At 44.4% G+C, this 23,595-nt stretch overlaps 2 protein-coding genes and 1 long non-coding RNA gene across 4 annotated transcripts; 2 read left to right on the top strand and 1 right to left on the bottom strand.

The window, feature by feature from the left end:
* Window positions 1-1,522: 1,522 nt before the first annotated feature.
* On the top strand, window positions 1,523-3,264 carry LOC308476721 (prolactin-releasing peptide receptor-like; the record flags this gene model as incomplete). Its single annotated transcript, XM_081004523.1, has 1 exon — window positions 1,523-3,264. The coding sequence occupies one exon, from the start codon at window positions 1,523-1,525 to the stop codon at window positions 2,573-2,575; it is 1,053 nt and encodes a 350-aa protein (XP_080860649.1). The 3' UTR covers window positions 2,576-3,264.
* A 9,235-nt stretch (window positions 3,265-12,499) lies between these two features.
* LOC308477734 (prolactin-releasing peptide receptor-like) lies at window positions 12,500-16,290 on the top strand. 2 transcript variants are annotated; one of them, XM_081006580.1, is made up of 2 exons: window positions 12,500-13,029; window positions 13,342-16,290. In XM_081006580.1, exons 1-2 carry the CDS (start codon window positions 13,008-13,010, stop codon window positions 14,331-14,333), a joined length of 1,014 nt encoding a protein of 337 aa, XP_080862706.1. In that variant the 5' UTR covers window positions 12,500-13,007; the 3' UTR covers window positions 14,334-16,290. The 2 variants fall into 2 exon arrangements, with proteins under 2 accessions (XP_080862706.1, XP_080862705.1); XM_081006579.1 differs by having other exon boundaries at window positions 13,181-16,290.
* Window positions 16,009-21,761, bottom strand: LOC308477736. Its single transcript, XR_013986690.1, has 3 exons — window positions 21,595-21,761; window positions 17,840-17,912; window positions 16,009-16,197 (listed from the first exon to the last, which is right to left on the bottom strand). It is a non-coding gene; the product is annotated as an uncharacterized lncRNA (long non-coding RNA).
* Between the last annotated feature and the right edge of the window lie 1,834 nt (window positions 21,762-23,595).

Genomic DNA, 23,595 nt, shown 5'->3' with positions numbered 1-23,595 from the left:
TGTGTATCTGAGTTGGTCTTAAAGGTGCTACTGGAAGGATTTTTAAGGTATTTCCATGCAAGTTTTAATTAGTGGGATCACTTCAGCTCATGTAAGCAACCACACAACTCTGGAGGCATAAAAATGCCAATCCATATTCCCCCCTATTTATTCCAGATTTATCCTTTCTGCAGAACAGCCAATCAGTTTTAAAAACAGACAAACCCTTCTTGCCAATCACCTGTTTTTGATCTCTGATTAACTCATTTGCAATATTAAGCCCTAGTCAAAAACCAACTATTTTCAAATAGGCAGCCTCATCATTCTTCCAGCAAGGCATTTCAGACTTCCCCCCTTCACTTATTGGACATTAGGAACATGGCGTGAGTTCTCTCTACTAGGGAAAGAACATGTATCAGGCATGCACATGCCAATCAGAAATATCATCACAGTCCAGTTCAATTTCTAATCAGTTCTGTCTGGAAGTTCTGTAGTGTATTCAAACAGCTTTTTGCATGATAGTACTTTATGTACTGGAGGTGATTAAATTATTTTCTCCCCAGCAGTGAAGAATTTACAGGATTGGGCTTGGCAGGCATGGAGGATTGTGTAAGTGGCACATTTTTCATCAGTCCATTTTGTAGATGGCTCAGCCAGAAGGTGCGTAATGATTAGCAGCAGTTGCAAAGAGACCTGTCTTGGGGAAGGTGACCTCAGTGCCCATGGTTTCAGAATCCGTAGCTAAAGTCTGTTATTTTTCCAGATAGTCCAGTGTTTCCTCAACTAGAAGAAAGACAGCTGGTGAAGTGGCAGAAGATATCTGTGTGGAGATTCCAGAGGCAAAAAGATCCAGCAAGAGGAGGATAACTGAAATTGTACTCTAAATTCCACCTCCACCTAATGTGAGCCAGTTTCTTGGGCCTAGTTATTTGTCCCTAATTTCCTTCTAATCCTGTCCACCCACCCTGTTTTCTACATTATCAGTTTTGGGCCCAAAATAATTGAATATATAGCAAGGAAAGGGGAGATGATTTTGCCTGCCACATCTAATACAGGAACTGCATTTTTTTGTGACTCTCATGCCTTCCCTCATTTTTAAATAAAGTTTGTAGCTCCTAGGGATCTATAGAAATCCTTTGAAATAAGTGGGTGTTTGCTTGCTAAAGGCTCAGAAATCAGAGGATGAAAAATGTTTTATTGTGCTGAAATGTGCATGCTGTTTCTCATCTCTTTTCAAAGCCTAGAATTTTTATAGCCTCTTTTATATGGAAAAGTGTATTAACCCATGGTTCTTCATATCCCTCCCCCTTCTGCTCTCTCTTGTTCCTGACAAAAAATGGCAATAATCAAATGACAAAATTAAATCAATTTCTATACCTTTCTCCCTATTAATTTCTATACGTTTCTCCCTATTAATATTAATGACATTGAGGTTGTAAACATAGATGTACTATTTTGAATTACAGATGCACTTTAACTAAACACTGTAACAATGGGTCCAGAGAACTCACTAATATCTATGGTTTATCATCCTGCAGGCCAAATGTCTGAGTTCTTTGAAGGTTCAGGTACCATTCCGACCAACTTCACTCCAGTGGCTTACAACATTGCTATGAATGGGACCTTGATGGTTTTCCATGGTTTGCAGCTAGTGCAACGGTTGAAGTTGTTGATCATTCTGATGTACACAGGTGTGGTCATTATTGGGATGGTAGGCAACTGCCTTCTGGTTCACGTCATCCTGCGTGTGAAGAAGATGCACAACGTCACCAACTTCCTCATTGGGAACTTGGCCCTTTCGGATGTGGCCATGTGCACAACCTGCGTCCCCCTGACTCTCGCCTACATTTTCGAGCCACGCGGCTGGATATTTGGCAGCACAATGTGCTACTTTGTCTACTTCATGCAGCCGGTCACAGTCTATATCTCCATCTTCACCTTGGCCACCATCGCCGTGGACCGGTACATAGTCATCATGCACCCCCTGCGACGCCGGATCTCTCTGCAGCTCAGTGCGTACATGGTCCTCTTCATCTGGATTCTCTCTTGCTGCTTGGCGTTACCAGCCATGGCCCACACCTATTATGTGGAGCTGCATCAACAGGGTGTCATCCTGTGCGAGGAATTCTGGGGGGAGCAAGAGCGCCAGCGACAAGCCTATGCGTTGTGCCTGCTGCTGATCACTTACCTCTTCCCCTTGCTAGCCATTCTGATCTCTTACTTCAAGATCTTTCTCAAGCTGAAGAACAGGGTTGTGCCAGGGTGTGTTACTCAGACTCAGGCAGACTGGGACAGAGCCAGGCGGAAGAGGACATTCTGCCTGCTGGTCATGGTAGTAGTGGTGTTTGGGGTGTGCTGGCTTCCTCTCCACACTTTCAATCTCATCCGGGACATTAACATAAATGCAATTGATCCTTATTATTTCAGCCTGGTCCAGCTGGTTTGCCACTGGTTTGCCATGAGTTCAGCATGCTACAACCCCTTCATATATGCCTGGCTCCATGATAGCTTTAGAGAAGAGCTTAAGAAATTAGTGGTCTGGCATAGAAAAGTAGCTCCTTCTGGGCAAAGTGTGACTGTAAGTGTTGTGATCTGATCACTTCTCCTACAGCTGATTTTGCAGCTGATCTTGGGTCTATCATCCTGAGCCTCTAAGGTCTAGGTGCAAAATAAAAGTTTCAAATAACAGCACGCTGTATGCTGGCAAAAACCATGACTCCATGCAATGTGACATGTGTTGGTATCCAACTCCTATCAGCCCCGGCCAGCAAGGCTAATGATCAGAGATAATGGAGGCTGGAGAGCTAGAGGGCAGCATGTTGGCTGCCACTGGTGTAAAGTAAATTCATAGCGTACTCTGCAGTTGGATGGATTGGGGGGGGGGGGAGGAACACTGAAAGGGGGAGAATAGAAATTAAGAGTTGGCTTTTTAAAAACAACAAGAACATTGCACCTTAAATCAGTATCAGTGAAAGTGTGTGGGTGTAGGAATTTCACTTCTTGCTTTGTCACGGTGTAGCAGAACATTGTTTATAAGGGATGTGAATGTCATTAATATCTAGTTTATGTCTTAAATTTCTGCATGTATAATACATAGCTTATAACTAATTATGACAATGGAGTCGTATTCAGACTGCAGGGAAATGCCAGCATTTCAAGCTACACTTTCAGAGGTTTCTGCACTTTATACTGTTTTCATGATTTGCGATTGCCTGGAGATATTAAATGCTGAATTCTGTCTCTCACTCTTATCAAATTTGCACATCAGATCTGAGCAGCGTAGACATGGTTTACTGAACATTAGACTTCAAGCAAGACTCTCTTGATCACATTATCTTGGAATACATATGTTGTTTGTGTGATTGTGAAATAAAAAGGACAATGGTGGTGATTTCTACCTGATAAAATGACACCTTATTGAAACACATACCAGAAGTTAAACTGGATGTTTACATGAACTTTAAGATGACATAGGAGACCAGGACAGAATGTAAGTGATACAAGATCTGCATCCAGGTCTCATTGTCAGATATATATTTGAACAGAGAGAAATCAACTGGATTTGCATTGAGTGATAATAGATTTCAGTGTGACAAGTGCCGGAAAAGCAAGTTTCTCTTACCCTTGCACTCTACATTAAAACAAAATACCCTTTTGATTTCTAAGAGTGTGCAAATTTTATTAGAAATTTGCCATAAGCCAAGAGAAAAGTGCCCTATGGCAGAGGTGTCTGCACATGCAAATAACCTCAGAGCATGAGCAATGGCATACAATTATGGGAAGACACACTTCTCTTACAGTTCAGCAAGTAATGCATATTCTTAACTGCTTTCTGGATTACTGGGTTACTATTAACCACTGGCAATGTTCCCTGTGAATGGTAGACACTTTCAATAGACGTTAATGACATTTGGTGCTGTATCTAAGGCAGGTATGGGGAATATTTGGCCCATAACATCTATAAGATGTTGCTACTGCCTAACTCAGCAGCCCCAGCCAGGATTTGTTTTTGGTGGGGTGGGGTGGGGGTGGTACTTCAACCTTGATCTAAGGTGTTGCTAATGTGAAGTATTATTGGATGGGCAAGAATGGGAATTAAATATTTCATATTAAATTAGTATGGTTATGAAACATACTCTAGGCTATTCTCATACAGGGTCATTTATTATAGCAGGACCTTTGAGATGTGAATCACAGATCTCCCATGTCAGGTCAAGTAGTCCTCTCAACATTTTCATACCTACAAACCACTTCTGTGGCTGCTAAATTGGTTATCAAATCACTGGTTATTGAATTATTATGTCAGGCAACCTCTTGACATCAGCCTGAACCCTCTTGGATGTGGGAGCTTGTTATGCAGGTGGATAAGAGGGGGAATTGGTTTTGCTGGGATAGGGAAGTGGATTTTAAAGCTAACACAACTTTATCCCCGAGGTTTTCTGTCACTCTGGTTCATTTTCTTCATGAAATCTAACAAAGCAAAGGTTTCTTTTATATATGCATGTGAGTATACTGTATGCAAGTCCACATAACAATTCTCCAGAGTTTCTAGAAATAGCCATTATAACCATTAGTAAAACCTTTTCCCCTGTCTTCTTTGTTTCAAACTCTTATTATAGGATTTTTTTAAAAGGGGAAATATTTAATAATAATAATAATAATAATAATAATAATAATAATAATTTTTATTTATAGCCCGCCCTCCCCAGCCAAGGCCAGGCTCAGGGCAGCTAACAAGCAATATTAAAAACAAGTTGAATGAATACAACTTAAAAACAAAACTAAAATACAACATTAAAATATTGAAACATTAAAATATTAAAATGTAGCCTCATGGCAGGAGGAGAAAGGAAAAGAAAAAAGAAAGAAAGAGGGGGAGGGAATCAAATTGGCTCCAAGCCAAAGGCCAGGCGGAACAACTCTGTCTTACAGGCCCTGTGGAAAGAAATCAGATCCTGCAGGGCCCTGGTCTCATGAGGCAGAGCGTTCCACTAGGAGCTGAAAAGGCCCTGGCCCTGGTTGAGACTAATCTGACTTCCTTAGAGTGTTAGGACCTCTAGAGTGTTGCTATTTATGGACCTTGATGCTCTCTGTGGGGCATACCAGGAGATGCGGTCCTGTAGGTACCGCTTTTAAGGTTTTTTTTAGTTTTTTTAATTTTTAGAGTTGGCTTTTCAGTCTTACCACAAGGCACACAGGAAAGGTAGCCTTTTTGCAGCTTAGATTGTGATAAAGCCTCTCCTCCTTACAGAGGGGAAGAGTTGTGAGCAGGAGCCGTTTCCCGCGTTGGCAGGGGACGTTTCGGCCCCTGCCCAGCTGTGCCAGCTGCTGTGCCACGCCCCCAGGTAGCCAACCAATCAGGTGGAGGCTTGGGGGCAGGGTCTCACCACTCAAATGCAGACGCGGCAGCGCTTCCTGTCCATTGTGCTGCTGGTTTTCGTCGGATCACCCACCCACCCACCCTTTATTTCATTGCTTGGTTCTTGACATTGCTATGGACCTGTGGTTGGTCACCTTGGTTGGCCAAGGGGCCTGGTAGGAATTTTTATTCAACTGGCAAATTGGCACCAGCCACTTGGTTTTTCGCCTAGGTAAAGGTAAAGGGACCATTAGGTCCAGTCGTGGCTGACTCTGGGGTTGCGGCGCTCCTCTCGCTTTATTGGCCGAGGGAGCCGGCATACAGCTTCCGGGTCATGTGGCCAGCATGACTAAGCCGCTTCTGGTGAACCAGAGCAGTGCACGGAAACACCGTTTACCTTCCCGCAGGAGTGGTACCTATTTATCTACTTGCACTTGATGTGCTTACAAACTGCTAAATTGGCAGGAGCAGGGACTGAGCAACAGGAGCTCACCCCATCGCGGGGATTCGAACCGCCGACCTTCTGATCAGCAAGTCCTAGGCTCTGTGGTTTAACCCACAGCGACACGCGCATCCTACCTCGTAGCAAATTGTCACAACTTTTTAGGTATTGGCGGTTAGGCATTGGAATATGTTTGTGTATTGGAGCGCAGGGTGTGGCCACTTTATGGGTGGATGCAAATACAACTACAAGCTCCACTTTATGGGTATTCCGGTAAAAGAATCTGGTGGTTGTAGATGCTGTCCGATGCCCTTGCTGGTGGCTAGGGCCATGGCACGACCCCCGGTGACATCAGGGGGAGCTTGTAGTTGTATTTGCATCAACAGGCTCCTCCCACTGGTGGTTAACCCTTGATAGACTCACTCCTCCCTGAGGGGGTGGAGTCACACTCTGTTGTTTTATCCAGTGCCTAAGCCAATACCTCTCACATGCTGTAATCAAGAAAGTTGTGGCCTTTTTTATCCCATTAACCTAATGTACAGTGTCCCTGTGTCTTTCTTATCCTCAAGTGGGTTGCGGGTCCTGGAATCACAAAGGAAAAAAGAGCAGCCACATCAGATTGGGCTGTGTTTAGGGGGCACAGAAGCTGAAAAAAGCCAAAGGTATTCCCATGATTTGCTCTTCCCTGGTGGAAATCATGTCTATCTGGGTTCAGCTACTTGCGAGAAACAGACAACACTTTGAAACGACACTGGCAACATCAACAAAACTTTCCCTCAGACATTCATGGATAAGTGGATAGGTGTGCCCTTAATGCATAGGCTCTATGCCATGAATAAATGCCTCAGTTAGAAGCAGTAAGACTTCTGAATACCAGTTGCTGTAACCCACAGAAAGGGAGACTGCTCTTATAATTGGGCCTTGCTTGGAGGTTTCTCACAGGCATCTGGTTGGCCACTGGGAGAACAGGATGCTGGACTAGATGGGTCACTGACATGACCTAGCAGGCTCTCCTTCTCTTCTTATGTTGACTTGGAGAATGGGCACTTTGTTCCTGAACCTTCCTGAGGACTGCTGGGCTCACTCACTCAAAGGAGCAAGGGGTTGTGATAGACATGGGTTGTCCTCCTGTGAGACATGTGCAGCTATGAGGAGCCCAAACTAGTTCTTAAACTGATCCTGGAATCCCAGCAAGGATGAGCTTCTCAGAGGTGGCTGAGCATTTGCTGCCTCAGACTAAGAGTGTATGCCTGCAGTAACCTTTTTAGCTCTTGTGCATGCTACCTTTCTCTCTGCTGCAAGTCTTTACTATCAGTAATGTTGTGGCCCTCACTGGAACCGAGGCCTGGAGGGGTGTCTCTTTATTCCTTGGTGTCCAGGAAACATTGGAAATGAGTGAGTCACCCACTTATCCTGGGTTTAGCAAGCCCTTTCTGATAGCCTGAATGAAAAGTGCAAACCACACTTAGCACATGTCTGGGATGGAGAAAGTGGCCTGTTTTCCTGTTACAAAATGAAATATTGATTTTTAAATCCTGATGAATAGCACACATCTCTGCTCCAAGGTGTTAACAGCAAAGAAAACCTTCAAATCACGCTGGATATCACAGCAGGTGGTTGGGAAGATGTGATGCCTCTCTGCATTTTTGTGAATATCAGCCTTCCAGCCTTTTTCTTCATGCAGGCTGACATGCAAAGCCATGAGGAAATACAGGGGAAATTGATGGCACAAGGTCTTCAGGATACTGTAAAGGTCAGTATAAGAGGCTCACAAAAGGGAGGCAGGAGTTGACTATAATAGCCCATAGTTCCTCTTTCCGTATTACAGGTTAGCAGAAAGCAAGCACCTACATTGGCTCCCAGTACGTTTCCGAGAACAATTCAAAGTGTTGGTGTTGACCTTTAAAGCCCTAAATGGCCTTGGCCCAGTATACCTGAAGGAGCATCTCCACCCCCATTGTTCTGCCCGGACACTGAGGTCCAGCGCCGAGGGCCTTCTGGCGGTTCCCTCATTGCGAGAAGCAAAGCTACAGGGAACCAGGCAGAGGGCCTTCTCGGTAGTGGCGCCCGCCCTGTGGAACGCCCTCCCACCAGAGGTCAAAGAGATAAACCTGACATTCAGAAGACATCTGAAGGCTTCAGGGAAGTTTTTAATGTGTGACATCTTAGTGTATTTTTGGTCTTTGTTGGAAGCCGCCCAGAGTGGCTGGAGAAACCCAGCCAGATGGTGGGCGGGGTACAAATAAATTATTATTATTAATTATTATTATTATTATTATTATTATTATTATTTCTGTCTAATGGTTTGTTGTGATGCAGAGGTGGGCTCTATCACTGATGATGCTGTGGAATGCACTCCCTGTTGATATATGAAAAGCCCTATCTGTATTGACATTCTGCTGTCTTTTGAAGACACACCTGTTTATGCGGGCATTCTCCTGAGCTCTCAGACTGGGTCGCCTGTTTTAATTACTGTGTTGTTTTAAAAGGGATTGTTTTATTGTATATTCTAAAACTGTGTGCTTACAATTCTCACTGGATGACTTTGGGCCAATCACTAACCCTGGCCTTAGCCTACCCCAAAGGTATACTGTGCCAGGAGCATGTGAGCTCCCCTGTGGATCTGGGAGAAAAGATGAGATAAAGAAATCATCACTGTCATCATCTTTAAAAGTCTGCTGTATCAAGGCAAAATTTTGCAGCCTGCCAAGCAACAGCAGATTCGTTCATTTATTTTTAGAGGCAGGAGACGGAGATTGTGTGAATTCAGCTCAGTAGCTGGAGGAATAAAGCACCCTATCTCCCAGCCACCTAAAGATTGCCATCTTGTCTAATACACTATCAGTAGCTTCACTAGCAGCCAGAGAGGAACAGACCTGTGATGCTTTAATTGTGTCAGTCAACAGGGGAGAATTGCCAGTCTCTCTCCAGAGTTTCAGTTTGCAGCCAATTTAGAGAACATTTTCACAACAGCTACAGCAGTGATTCTTTTTTCTTACCGTTGTTGACTAATTAATTGATGACAAACACCAGAGTCTGAGAATACCTATTTGCTGAAGTCTTTCGCTACTCTAAACTTTAAATAATATGCAGGAATTGTTTGGTAGTCCCACAATACATTGGATTCACAAAACGGGTAAACAGGGAGGGTTTGCACATGCTAGTTGGCTGTTTGTGTTCTCTGTGAGGCCCCTTCTGCATAAAGAGGTTTCAGTATGTAGAAGGTGGGAAGCAAATACAGTCCAAATCAGCCTTGATTACATTGGCTGGAGGGGGAAAAATGCTGCTGTGATCACAGAAACGGCCCACAGTCTAATCCGGAATCCAGTTACAGAGTATTGTATTTAAGTCAATTTATTCTAATTGAACTAAAATCAGCTTAAAGCCAAAATCCTCTAGTTTACTGGTAGGTGGCCCACAGCCAGAGGTTCAGATAATGTCAGGAAGTGTTAATAAGTATTTTGAGATGAAGAGAGGGCAGAAACATTACAGACACTGCTTGGAGTCAGAAGGAAGGTGACGGTCTGGAACATGATTAGAAATTAAACAATGTTCTGATATTTTATTTTTCCTGTTGAATTCCTGACTCCTCACTACTAAGTATTTGTGCTAATCTGCTGCATCAAAATGCCACATTTGTGCCTGCAGTGTTAAGCTAATCCAATATTTAGCACCACTGTGGCAACACTGCTACTGAAACATTCTATAGTGAGTATGGACACACTACCTCTCAGGCCTGTATTGTAAATTCTGTAATATGTCCCCATACAGTGGTGATCTGAATGCTGTTAGCATGGATTAGCCCGGCAAATGAGTAAATCCAACTTTCTCGTGAAGAGAATGCACCAGCTTCCACGAGTTTGAATCGGGCAACCATTTTGTATTAAGTTTTAATTTATATAAAGAATTCAAGAGAGAAAAAGCCCTGAACAGCTATTTTACCTGCATTATGTTTTAGTAGTCATTGACTACTCCAAATGGGCTGAGGCCTTTGTCCTTCCAGACCAGGAAACCATTGCTGTGTCCTGGTTTTTGTTGAGAAATGCATTATATGCATGGCACACCTAGATGCATACAGACCAGAATACAAGTTTTGAGTCAAAACTCTTTCACAAGATTTGTGAGCTGCTGGAAATCCACACAGTGGTTGCACTAGCACGTCCTTTAACAATGTCAGGACCACTTTCTCTCTAAAAGGACTTCTGGACCTATTCATTCATTTTCTCCCTACTAGAGGCTATAAGTCGTGAAAGGCAAGGATCCACTGAACATGTGGTTCCATGAACCTGATAAAGCACCTTGCCCACATTTGTGGGCCTCACAAACAAAGATAATTCAGTAATATACAACCAGCCAATGCTCTGGGCAGCTTCATGGACTGGCCTACCATAATTGGCTGCAAGCAATTTTACCCTCAAAATACCTCACAGCAAAAAACTCTCCTAGCAGGCCACCACTTAATCTACTGCATCATGTTTAAAAGGCCATAAACCACTCTGAAAAAGCTCCATAATTCATACAAGTATTCAACTGGATTCTTCACAAGTCTTCCTCCACTTGCGTCCTGCACATGGACAGGCAAAGTTTGTGGGTGTTTGCTTGTTTAATTTTCAGTTTGCTCGATTCGCTGTAAATGTCAGCCTGGAAAAATACACAGAGGTAAGGGAGGATGTGGGTGTTGCAGATATTAATATTGCTCAGTTTGAAGCGACTGGAAACATAAGAACGGACTTCTTTTGAAATAAATGTATTATCCATAAAAATGTTATCCAAACTTTTACTGGCAGCAGCGCCATCTTAAACATATCTGATGCCGTGGTGCAAAGATTCCTCCAGTGCCCCACCCCCTGTTTCCCAAAGTTGGCGGGAATCGCTCTCCTCCCACGGGGGCTTGGGAAGGAAGCTGCATATCCGCCAGCCATATGGTTGACAGGGTGCAGCTGGCAGGAGTGCAGGAGAGGAAGGGAAGGCCGCCGGCAAAGCCACGCAGCTCCCCAACTCGCTGGGGCGCCCCTGAGAGGATGGCGCCCTGGTGCAACACGCCAGTAAACCCAATGGGAAAGATTGCTCTGACTGGCAGAACTCTTAAAAATAAAACAGAATACATCAAATGTTAGAGCCAAAATATCCATACAATGTCTTGTGCTGCCCAGCACAGGCTCAGCATCTTAGAAAATATGAAATAATCCAGGCAGACGTATAAGCAAAGGTCTCTCTAGCCTGCATTCCAGCCTCCAGACTGTTTACTTTCATTTCAGGAGAGCTTTGTTTACAACCTCACTCCATTAACTTTGGTAGACAAAGACTAAAAGGCAACTCCCTTTGTGATCTGAGCTGTTTAGTATTGTGTCCATGGGCATGGGATTATAAGGTGAACTCTGAACTACAATAAATCAAATTACTGGTTCTTGTTTTTTTTTCTATTTTGTAAAGCAAATAATAGCATGGCCATCTAAGTACTTCGGTGAGCAGATGACGAGCATAGAGTTTGGAGGGGATATCCAGCAGGCTAATGGGGGTAGTTTTGGGGGAGGGTTTTATCTCCTTTTTTGTAGATTGGCACGATGATGTTCAATTTCCAACCAGCTGTCATTTGAGCTGTATTATTTATGTAGCCAAGATGGGTTGCCACCAGTCCATATGTGTCTTAAATTAGCTCTGGTGGCATCATCTCTTCACCTGGCACTTTATTTAGTTTTAAGCTCTCTATCAGAGATTTTATCCCTGCAGGGGTCACCGCTTGCCACTCTGGAAAATTTGACTGATCAATGATCACCTTGGCATCAGGTGATTGCCCTGTCTGTTCTCCAAGAAGTTCAGCGTAGTAATCCACCCAACGTTGTGCTGATATGGTGGCGTCTAGTGTTGATCTTGATTCATTCATGCCCCGAGATACCAAATACAAAACAAAAAGAGGGGGGAGAAAATGGGAGGACTTACTTTGATAATTATAATATCTGTGAGATTTAAGAAAGACATCACGACCATGGTTTATCACTTGGTAAAAACAATCAAACATTAAAACACATCCCCCCCCCTTTGTTCTACAGTGGAGGGGGCAAAGTATTCTATTGGGATCATTTGATCTGGATGTCTTTTACCGGGATCATTTTCAAACAAAAGAATGATAGCAATGGATAACAGGCAGAAAGAGTAACAGTGTGAATACAAAAGTCAAAATAATCCTATTAAGTTTTGCCTCATACTTTCCAGGCACTGACCTGTACTTTACAGCTCTGTGTCCAAGCTCTCCCCCTGCCCTAGAGCTTTCCACATGAAAACTCCTCTCTTTAAAGCTGAAGCGCAATAAACTGCAATTCAGGTTTTCCACAAGTTACTGTTTGCTCCAGATCAGCAGCAGACAGTGGGTTTTTCATGGGGAATGCTCTGGGACAACAAAAAAGTGCTGAGACACTGAACTTTAAGCATGGGCCGTGCTTGGAAAGCATGGAATAAAAGGAAGGGTGGACAAGCCCTAAATGCTGAAATACTAAATAAGGAATAAATGAACTACCAGACTCCCTAGCACGATGCAACCAAACATCTTTTGAAAACAAAAATGTCATCCCACTTTGAGTACTGTCAATCCATCAGATTCAGAATATACTTTGCTTTTTTTTTTTTTTGCACTACAGCTGGGCTGAATATATGAAAACAACCCAGAGGTTAGAATTCTGGTTTTACAGAATGCCTAGTAATGAGAGAAACTGACACTCACCCATAATTAAATATTCTTCAATACTGTATTCATGAGCCACAGACCAGATTTCCCAACTTTCATGTAGCTGAGTCCCTCTAGTGGTAACGGCATTGATAGCTCTTCAGCCTTTCAGTATTATTTCCACTCATTTAAAGTCAGCAGGTCTATTTATTTTTTGTAAAATGATGATGCACCAGAGGATGAGGAGAAAAACTTAGACTTCACAAACTATAACTGATTGAATGATGGCACGTAAGGAACAACGTAATGCTGTGGCTGGCCAATGGGGATATACCCTGCAGAAATGTGTGATGAGTAAGTACTGAAAGCTGCTAAAAGCATTGCTCTCTAGCTTTATGATATATCACACAGCTCACTTGCAGTCTCTCTCTCTCTCTCTCTCTCTCTCTCTCTCTCTCTCTCTCATACACACACATATACATGCACACACTTTCTGCTGGCCATGGATTCGTGTGGGAGATAAATCGGAAGCAGTAGTTGCAAACTGACATGCACGAGAAAATCAAATGACTTCTGGAGACAACAGCTGTAAGTACCCTCATTTTTTACCTATTAAACTGCATGCTTGTGAAGTTACTGGGTTAACGTGCAATGAAAAAGAGAACACCAGTAATCAAATTGCACTTGGGAGAAAAAGAAAACACACCCAGCTGTCAAGGCTTTTTCTTTTCTTTTGCAGATGAGCATATATTCCCTATGGGGGCAACTCTATTATTCATTCAAGCTGACCCAAAGTGAATGAGTGTGCGTGCGTGTATGTTTGTGCTCTAGTCGACCCAAAACTGCAAAGGAAAAAGACAATGAATCTGGAGAATCTGACTTCCCAGAGCTTGCTTTCAGCAACCCACAGCAACACCAGCAATCTCTTCCTGGGGCTCCAGCTGGTTCAGTTCTTCAAGCCGCTTATCATCCCTTGCTACTCCCTTGTGGTTTTTGTGGGCATCATTGGGAATTACCTCCTCATCTACGTTATCTGCAAGACCAAAAAGATGCACAATGTTACCAACTTCCTGGTAGGCAACCTGGCCTTTTCGGACATGCTCATGTGTGCCACCTGCGTCCCCCTGACCCTGGCGTATGCCTTTGAGCCCCGAGGCTGGGTCTACGGGCACTTCATGTGCTACTTTGTGTTCCTGATGCAGCCGGTCACGGTGTTTGTGTCTGTCTTCACCCTGACTGTCATTGCCGTGGACAGATACTACACCATGGTGTATCCCCTCCGCAGGAGACTCACGATACCAATCTGCACCTATATCCTGGCTGGCATTTGGCTGCTGAGCTGCGTACTGGCTGCCCCAGCCCTGCTGCGCACGTACTATGCCGAGTTTCCAGAGCTGGACTTCTCCATCTGCGAAGAATTTTGGTTTGACAGGAAGAGAGATCGCTTAGCTTATGCCTACAACACCCTCATTTTCACCTACGTCCTGCCCTTGGCAGTCATCTCTGTCTCCTACCTGAGGATATCCATCAAGCTGAAAAACAGAGTTGTCCCTGGCAACGTCACCCAGAACCAAGCGGAGTGCGACCGAGCCCGGAGGAGGAAGACCTTTCGCCTGCTGGTCCTGGTGGTGGTTGCTTTCGGGGTTTGCTGGCTGCCTTTGCACATCTTTAATGTGATCAAGGACATCGATATCAGGCTGATAGACAAGCAGTATTTCAATCTCATCCAGCTGCTTTGCCACTGGTTTGCTATGATGTCTGCCTGCACAAATGCATTCCTTTATGCCTGGCTGCACGACAGCTTCAGGGGGGAGCTGAAGAAAATGTTTGCCTGGCCGAGGAAAAAAATAGGACCAGCCACCAATTGCATCGTGGCTAGCGTGGTGCTGTAAATATGGGCTTTTCCCAGCTGCTGTGGCCTCTTTTGTGAATGTTGAAAGTTTCTCTTTGTACTGTAATTAACATGTGAGCATGCGCAAGGGGTATTGGATGCTAAGTTTAATGAAACCCAAATGATGCCACATAAAACTTGTAGCCAGAATTAATTATATGAATGAAGGCAAACAGCACACAATTTCTTCCCTATGGGAATATAGCTTGCTTTCAAGTACTGTTGCTGCTTTGCAAATGGTGGATTCCTTATTTATTTCTTTATTGCGTACGCATCCCACATTTCCTCAAGGCAGTGCACGTGGTTCTTCTTCTCATCATTTAATCCCCACGGCAACCCTGTGAAGTACCTTAGGCTGAGAGGCAGCGACTGGCTCACGGTCACCCAGTGAGCTTCGTGGCTGAGTGGGGATTTGAACCCTGGTCAAGCAGGTCCTTAGTCTGACACCACACACCACTGGCTAGAACTGGAGTAGGGTAGGAAAGGAATGGAGAAAGAGTTGGGTGAGTTTTATTACGCAGTGAGAGGAGTTCAAAGAGAAACACTGCAGTGAGGGAGACGTGGAGAAGAACAGAAGAAGAGCCTGTGTGAGAGCCAGTGTGGTGTAGTGGTTAAGAGCGGTAGTCTCGTAATCTGGTGAACCGGGTTCGCGTCCCCGCTCCTCCACATGCAGCTGCTGGGTGACCTTGAGCCAGTCACACTTCTCTGAAGTCTCTCAGCCCCACTCACCTCACAGAGTGTTTGTTGTGGGGGAGGAAGGGAAAGGAGAATGTTAGCCGCTTTGAGACTCCTTAGGGTAGGGATAAAGCAGGATATCAAATCCAAACTCTTCTTCTCTTTTTCTTCCTGCTGGATCAGGCCAATGGCTTATGCAGTCCAGCATCCTGTTCTCACCGCCAGGGGCGTAGATAGCTGCTCTGGCACCTGGAGCAGCAGGGACGGGGCGATCTGCCCATGGGGGCGAGGTGATCCGCCAATGGGGGTCGGGAGATCTGTCCACGGGGGTGCCATAGCGATCCGCCCACGGGGGCACTGTGGCGATCTGCACTCAGGGGCGCCGTGGTGATCCACCCAGGAGGCGCCACAGACAGCTGCCCACAGAGTCCACCTGGTGAACGCAAGCCCCACGCTGCCGTTTCGAGCAGCATGGGGCCCCGAGCCACCGTGTCACTCCCAGGAGAGACACGTGGCTCGGGCGCGCTGCAGGCCAGGCCCCACAGTAAGTGCCACCCCCCACAGTGTGTGTTTTGTCACCCCCCTCAAGAAAGACACCTGGGGCGGACCACACCCCTCGCACCCCCATTCCTACGCCCCTGCTCACCACAGCCAACCAGTTGCCTCCAGAAAACCCATAGGTCAGACCTGAGTGCAAAAGCTCTCTCTCTTCATGCTGTATATCTGCAGTATAATTTTATAATGATGTCAAAACATACATATCTTTATACAGTTGTAAGCATTGTTGTAAGTATCTCATTATGTGGTGGGTGTTTTAAGAAACATGAAGTCTATATGCAGATAATATAAGAATGTGTACTATAGGCAAGCATTGCATCAGTGGGTGGGGTGGAGATAATTAATGAGAAAAAAGCAGGCCTGGAGGAGAAAAGTAAACCCTTTTGTCCCCTGCCATGTTTCTCAGGAAAATGAGCTTTCTGAGGCTGGTATCTGTTTGGGGGGGGGGAGGGAGGATCCTTCCCAATGGTGCCACCCTAAGCCACAGTGGCCCTCCATTTCCCATCCATGTCTCATTTCCCAAACTTGAAAATTCAGTTCACATTACCTGATGATCATTTTCTCATTGTTACATGTGAATGACAAACGTAGGTTGGGATATTTCCCCTTCTTTTTTGATCCAATGTTTTTGTCTGAAAAAGTTGGAAACATCATAATTCTGATGCATGAGACAGAGGGATACGTTTGTTTTAAAATGAAATCAAATAAAATGTTCATTGTTGCCAGGGCAGTTTTTTTTTTTAAATTATGTGCCAGGAAAAGTCAAATGAACAAATGACTCTCCTCTTCCTCCCACTGTTAAGCATCACTTGTGAAACTGCTTCTAGACTGACCTGCTTTGACAAAACGCGAGACCTTCTGGCTCTTGTACAGGCCTTTTCCTTACATCTGTATAACTCCAAACTGAGGTGACTTGGCATTTAGACATGAAGAGGGAGGCTGGGCTGTACCTTCTACTTCCACCACTTCAAGTGAAGTGGAGATAATTTGGACAATTTGGACAATTTGGACAAAACGGAGATACAGGAACAAGCTGAGATTGGCTTCTTTTGTTTGGGACACCCTCAGGAGATTCTCTTCCTCCAAACACACTCAAGGACCCCTGAAATCAATAAACCTCCCCAGCCCACTTTAATAATGTCAGGCGTTGGGTCTCTGGAAACATATTGTCCTTGCTATTTTCATTTTCTTAACAAAATAATGCCCTAGCATTTAAAAAATCTGTCTGCTACGTTGATGTAAGTTGCTTCAATTGGCTTAGTAAAGTGGTAAGTAATTTCTTTTAAAATGAACAAACCATTCAGTATAAAGGTCAGTGAAACACACTGTGCAGGGAAAGTGCCAGGCATACAACACAAAGATGCCTTCTCTGTCCCCTAGCCTGGCAGATGCTGACCTTGCTCCACATTTCATCCCACCTGAATCAAGAGCCTATTGTCCTCTGGACTGACAAGTAATTTGATAACTCTGATTCGTGATGATGGCCACCTTGAAAGCGAATTAAACTCCTCAAGGCTATTGTGGGGCCTGGGCAATTGAAGCCTCTGCCATTAAGCTTCATGTGTCCATTGATTGGGGCTTCAAATATGGGCTTTCATATTTTAAATGAGAAGTGGATCTAGGAGAAGAGTTTTTGATGCTTTATGAAAGTGTACACTTCTTCACACTTCCAATTGGGGACTCCCCCCCGAAAACCCTATTTATTTCCTCCATGTTCTGAGCCACTTCTCCCCGAGCCATTTGATTCCTGCCTGAGTTTGGAACAAGCCAACCTCCCTCCTCCCTCCCCGGCTCACTATAATTTGCCATATGAAGCTACCTTTTGCAGAAACAGGATGTTCAGCAGCCGTGCATGACAGCTGCCCAAAGAAACACATTAAGTAAATACAACCATGATGCCATAGGAACATCTGAAGTGGCAGCTGCTCAAAAGGGAATTTAGATGCAACGAGCATTTTTCCGAGCAGAGGCCTCAAAATTATTTTCTGCATTAATGAGTCAGTTGATTACAGTGCTTTATTGAGATAAATAGCAAAAGAAGGATAGTCCATTTTTTTGTAAATGGACATTATGACTGAGAATTAATTGCCCAATGGCTGGAGTGGTTGCAACATCCATTGAAAAGCTCAATGGGCAAAGCTCTTGGAGCAGGGAGAATGAACATGCAGGCACTTGAATTGTCTCAAGAGGTGGGTGTTGATGGTTTGTTTTGAAACATAGATCTCGAAAGACTCCCGAGTAGCATTTTAAGGCTGCAGTTCTTGCCGCCCTTACCTGGAAGTAAGCCCACTGAATTCAGTACAACTTCTTATGGACCGGACTAAAATGGTTTGCTGCCTTTCTCTCTCTGAAAGGAAAAAAATTGAATGTGATTGTTGAAAAGCCATCCTCGCTACAAATGCAAGCATGCAGTCCATTGATGGCATAATAGACATGAATGAATGAAACTTTATTTGCGTCAGCCATCGGCCATAGCAACAAAAAAAATTGCGATATACACAGAATAAAAGAAAAAGTCGCTTATATAAAACACAGTTTAGGGTTCTGAATCAGCAGTCAAATAGCGGACCTTATTCTGATTGCCCCAGCTAGAAACCTTGCAACCTTTGCAGCCATCTGCTCCTCTTGATCTGCCAGGAGAAACGACACTGTGGCAGTGTTTGGGCGACCCGGAATGGTCAATAAAAGAGGCGTGATAATCTCATTCCTCAGGTCTTTGTAGAGAGTGCACGCGAGGAGGGCATGCACCACTGATTCGGTGCCGCCATCTCCACAGGGACGTAAGCGTTTTTCGTGTGGAATCTGTTGGAATCATCCCTCAAGTACAGCCAAGGGCAATACATTCAGTCTTGCGAGGGTGAAGGCATGTCTATATTTTGGAATTGCTAGATTATACAGATAGGGTGCCAGAGAGTCAAAGTGTGAGGATGGAAAATGATCATACCATGGGCAAAATTTCCTTATGGTGGCCAAGTTGGCAAAATAGACTGTTTGCTTTGCTGTAACCCATGTTGAGTAGCTGTTGTGGGGATAAACCACAAGAGTGCAGATTTTGATAGACAATTTTGGACCAAGCACTCTTATGACAGTCTTGTTGCACTAGGGATATTAGACTGGGGGGATTTGAGTTTAAGCGGAGCCAGAAGTTGAATGTCCTGCGCCAGATCTGTATTTCTACCAAGGGGAGATTGGCCTCTAGGTGCAATGATGCTTTTGGAACACAGAGTGGTACAGAGAAAATTTGCCTTAAGAACTTTGATTGGACAGCTTCCGTGGATCCATGGTAAGTGCCAGATGGATGTGAGGGCGATATGGCTGCGACATCTGTCACCCCATTGATCGCCAGGGTTGATTTGTCATAAGTGACATAATCTGAAACACTCTTTCTGTATCCAGTTTTTCATCAGAAATAGTGTTTCCAAAAAACCCTAACATGACTTTATTTTATATAAAGATATTATATAAAATGGTATAAAAGCAGTTTAACCAAACGGTTCTTGGGAAGCTGAAGGGTTGTGGGCTTCTCTTCCCTGTCGCCAGCCGATTGCAAGAAAACTCCTATGGATGTCAGGTATGAGAAACTACACAGACTTCAAACCTCATGCTAGAGACAACGTATTACATCCTACAGATGAAGAGGGATGAATAACCTCAAAGCTATGAGTTGGACTGTCTATTGGAAAAAGGAAGGAGTCTATATGTGACAATGAGATCGCCCAGCACTCCTTCCACTTGCTTTCATCAATAACTTTAACAAGCTAGCCAGGGGGTGTAGTAGGTGCAAGATTACAAATGAATCACATACACTGTATTCAGTGGGCCAACCATTCCTTCGCAGTGCACTGCTCCAAACTAGAGGTACCTTGCAACACGTGCATTTAACTTGTGCACGTTCAGCTTTACACACTTGGCAATTTTATTATTGGTAGTATTAAAAGGGGGGCATTAAACCTAATGTGCGATTTTGACTTTACACGCCATTCCCGGAACATAACTCCAGCATAAGTTGAGAATCACCTGTATATATATATATATATACAAAAACTGCAACTAGCCAGATCTTCTTACCTCCCTTTCCTTGCTTGGGTCACCCAGAACTGATTCCCCCTATGCAGACATTTCTAAATGACTTTAATTCCTGTTCACATTTCAAGGGGCATTATCAGGAGGACCTGAGCCCCAAGTTGATATTATTATTGCACTTTGTCCTGGATCTCCTGCCCTTACCCCCCTTAAAAAAAAAACACCTCTGGAATTTGACCTCTATTTGCATCTAGGCATATAAATTAGCATATGAAAAATTTTGCCATTTTTTTTATTTCATAAAATTTACACACCACTTGATTGCGAGGAAGGGTCCCTCAAAGGAGTTTACAAAAAGGATAAAACAATGAAATTATCAGTAGAAGCGGCTAATAACCACTATTTAAAATATTAAAAATTTGTTTTATGGGTCTGTGACCCGAGTCTTCTAAGGGCCCAGCTAATGTCCCTGAAGCTGGCCAATGAAAGGCATAATTAAATCTGCACATTTGCTACAAGGGGCCAAGCCCACCTCTCATCCGCCATGCAAACAAGCAAGAGGCTTTGCCACACATTCCAGCCAGGCCAAAGCATCTAAGCAAGGCTAGTGATAGGTGAGGTCTTGGGAGAGTCTCAGGGGCTGAATAGAGAGGCTTAGGATGCCATATTTGACCCTGAGCCTTATGTTCCTCACTCCTGGTCTACAGGAAGGGAGGGAAATGAATGAGAAGAGGGAAGTGGGCCCACATCTTCCCAAAGTCTCTCCCAAACCTGCAGCCGACACTGTAACAAAACAATATTGTTCTCAATTGCCCCTTGCTTGCTCCACAGACAGACCTGCAGTTCATCCACTGTACTTGGCACGTCCGTATAAGATTTGCCACATATGCCTGAGCTTCCTCTGAATTATCGCTTCCTAGTTTCTCACAGACATCTTCTTTGTTCTTAATCATACCACCATTCCTCGGTGGCTTTGTCTGGGGCATCAGAGTTTACCTTCTTACCATGAAATTTATCACAATCCTAGCAGGCTGAAGTGACTTCCAGCTGAGAAGCCCTGCGCTCCTGAAGAGCAGATAGACTTCTGTAAATATACTATGGATGGGTCCTCAGTTCAGGTGGAAATAAACTTCTCTCACACAATCACGCTAATTTGACCCAATTTGTAGCCATGCAGAGAGGTTTGTATCTTCTCTGGGGTAAGCTCTTATTTCCAATTCACTCAAACCACAGGCTTCAAAAACGATGTCTTTCCGTACAATTGCCCACAGATAACACTATTCTCTGGGATGGAATATTTACACTTCTGTGCCCCTCATAGAAGTCCTCTAGGAAGTTCAGCAATCATGTCAGCACATGACTATATAGTGCAGCTCAGGAGCTCAGAACAAGCATGTTTTGCTCTCCAATAATCTTAGAGCAGTCTGTTCACAACCACTTTAGAGTCCCCCAAAAAGCAAAAGTCAGTTTTTCAATCCTGAATATGACTGGCCTCTCAATCAAATCACTAGCAGAAAAAATAATGAATCAAGTTGTACATTATAGGAAGCATCTTGAAATCGGTGCTCAAATTACACAATGTGTGGCAGGGGTTGCTTTAATGAAATTTAAAAGTCCCACCCTGACTTCCCCTAATTTTAGCTATATATAACACCCCTTCACAAGCCTCCCCAAAGCAGTAGCTAAGGGAGCAGGCACAAAAGGGAGAGACCAGGCAAATGCTGCCCACAACTGTAATTTGGGGGTTTGTGGGAAGCCTCCACATAAGTGCCAGGACTTTCTCAGACTTTCTCAGACTTTCTCAGAGTCCACTTTCTCAGAAAAAAAGTTGGAGAATTCTCTGCAGTGGCATTTGATATGATGTAAGGAACTGTGGGTGGCGCTGTGGTCTAAACCACTGAGCCTCCTGGGCTGCCGACGGGGTGAGCTCCCGTTGTTTGGTCCCAGCTCCTGCCCACCTAGCAGTTCAAAAGCACACCAAAAAGTAAAAGCAGATAAATAGGTACCGCTCCAGTGGGAAGGTAAACGGTGTTTCCGTACACTGCTCTGGTTTCGCCAGAAGCGGCTTAGTCATGCTGGCCACATGAGCCAGAAAAAATAAATGTCTGCGGACAAACGCCTGCTCCCTCGGCCTGTAAAGCAAGATGAGCGCCACAACCCCAGAGTCGTTCGCTACTGGACTTAACTGTCAGGGGTCCTTTACCTTTAAGGAACTGCAGTTAGGGTTGCCATATTCCAAACAGGGAAATTCCAGACTTCCGGGGTGGCGCCATCGGCAATGGCGGACTCCCTCTGAACTGGAGGGACTAGCTCCGCGCGAAACGGGTCTTTTCCGCTACGGCGAAGCGGGGACCCTTTTAAAAATCACAGGCGGATGAAGCCTGTGACCATGGGACTTGGCGGGCACCCTTAGCGCCCCCCCAACCCGCAAAGGAACCCACTAACGGGCTCTGAAGCGAAGAGGGGGAAGCGGCGCGGTGCTGTGAGTCAACTGCTATTTCCGTGGAGCGAAGCCGCATAGCCGTTGCCAGAGAGCGCTGCCTTTTTCCTGGGACAATTTGGCTTCTAAAATAAGCACCCGTGAGTACTTAAACTTTGAACAAATTGGACTTTAAATAAGGATTTGCGAGCAGAAAGGAATTGGATTTAAAAATTTACTTCAATTTGGCACTGAAACGGGAAGGTCTAAACAGGAAGTCAGCCTTCCATTTCTTTGTAGACAGAATAAAGCAAAGACAACGTAAACTAGAGCTCAGAAAATCACTTCTAAAGGATCGGCTTTCATCATTTAAAATCCTCGAACCCCCCTTCGGCAGCAGGAGAAGAAGGGGGATCTTTTTCGGACTGTTTAAACCTGCAGAAGTGAATTTAAAGTAAAGTAACTTTCCACCGTCCTGATCCTGGAGCGGGGTGTCAGGACTGACGTTTGAAGCTCATTGACCAGAGACAAATGTTTTTGACAGATAGCTAAAAGAAGAGAAACATAGTGATTCCACTGTTTCCTTTCGCATTTTAAAGGAACAAATATTGACAAAATATCTCAAAAAAGAAACTTTGTTGCAAGAACAATTAGAAGTTTTCCCCCTAGAGGGAGACTGGGAAACTGTAACTAATTCCAGGGAGCTTGCAGCTGTCACAGATTACAATCGTGGGAAAAGGCTTGTGACCTTGTAGGACAATGTATTCAGAAGCTCTGTTGTGTGCTCTCTGTAAAATAAATGCTCTACTGGAACAGTTAACTGAGAAGACGGATTTGATGACTAATGCGGTCAGAATTTTTGAACAGGCAGTGGGAAACTATATGGAGCCCACCCAGGAATTAAATCAGGAGTGTGCCCTGACAGAACAGATGAGATAAGAGGATGTTGCGGAATCTTGGGCGCCAGAGATGGAGGGAGCTGTGGCCCAGCAGGAACATGAGCTTTTGGATTTGACAAATGAACTTGGAAAAAGCCAGATTAGGAAAGATAAAGTTTGGACTGATTTGGAAATGGGGGGTTGGATAGACCCCCCCCCCCCATGCAGGGATGTTTGGACTTTCCGAGTCTGGCAATGGGCCGTGAGATGTTTGGAGCTGTGGGGGCTCTCAATTTTGGAGGGATTCTGAAACATGTCTTTAAATACTACATGGAGTTTAGTCTGGACTATGGAAAAGGGGCTGATTTGTTGAAAAGGGTCAAAAACATTACCAAGCTGGAGTTCCCACGAGTGAAAGGTGAATACGAAGAAGAGCTGCGGAAGGGACATGGAAGGGACTTAAGGGCCTCGGATATAAGGTTACCAGGTTAATGCGCTAGATCGATGGGATAAAAAGGACTGACAAAACCCGGGACCAGGAGGAAGGGACGCTGGATGAAGATTGGATTGTTTTTATTTCTTTTTTTTTATTACTAGGATTGTTTTATAAAATTGATGACTGTTAGAAAAATGTTGGAACGAAATTATTTGGCTCTAGCAAAAATGTTTAAAGAATTAGGCAAGAATATTATGGTTATGAGAAGTGGGTA

The sequence above is a fragment of the Podarcis pityusensis genome (genome assembly GCF_964106645.2).
Source record: "Podarcis pityusensis genome assembly, chromosome: 5".
NCBI classification, from domain to species: Eukaryota; Metazoa; Chordata; class Lepidosauria; order Squamata; family Lacertidae; genus Podarcis; species Podarcis pityusensis.
Note: the sequence above shows the minus strand (reverse complement) of the source record. Positions and strands in the feature narration are given on the sequence as shown.

Bases quoted from the DNA above. Each gene is read 5' to 3' on its own strand.
- LOC308477734 (XM_081006579.1), top strand. From the start codon at position 13,302: ATGAATCTGGAGAATCTGACTTCCCAGAGCTTGCTTTCAGCAACCCAC.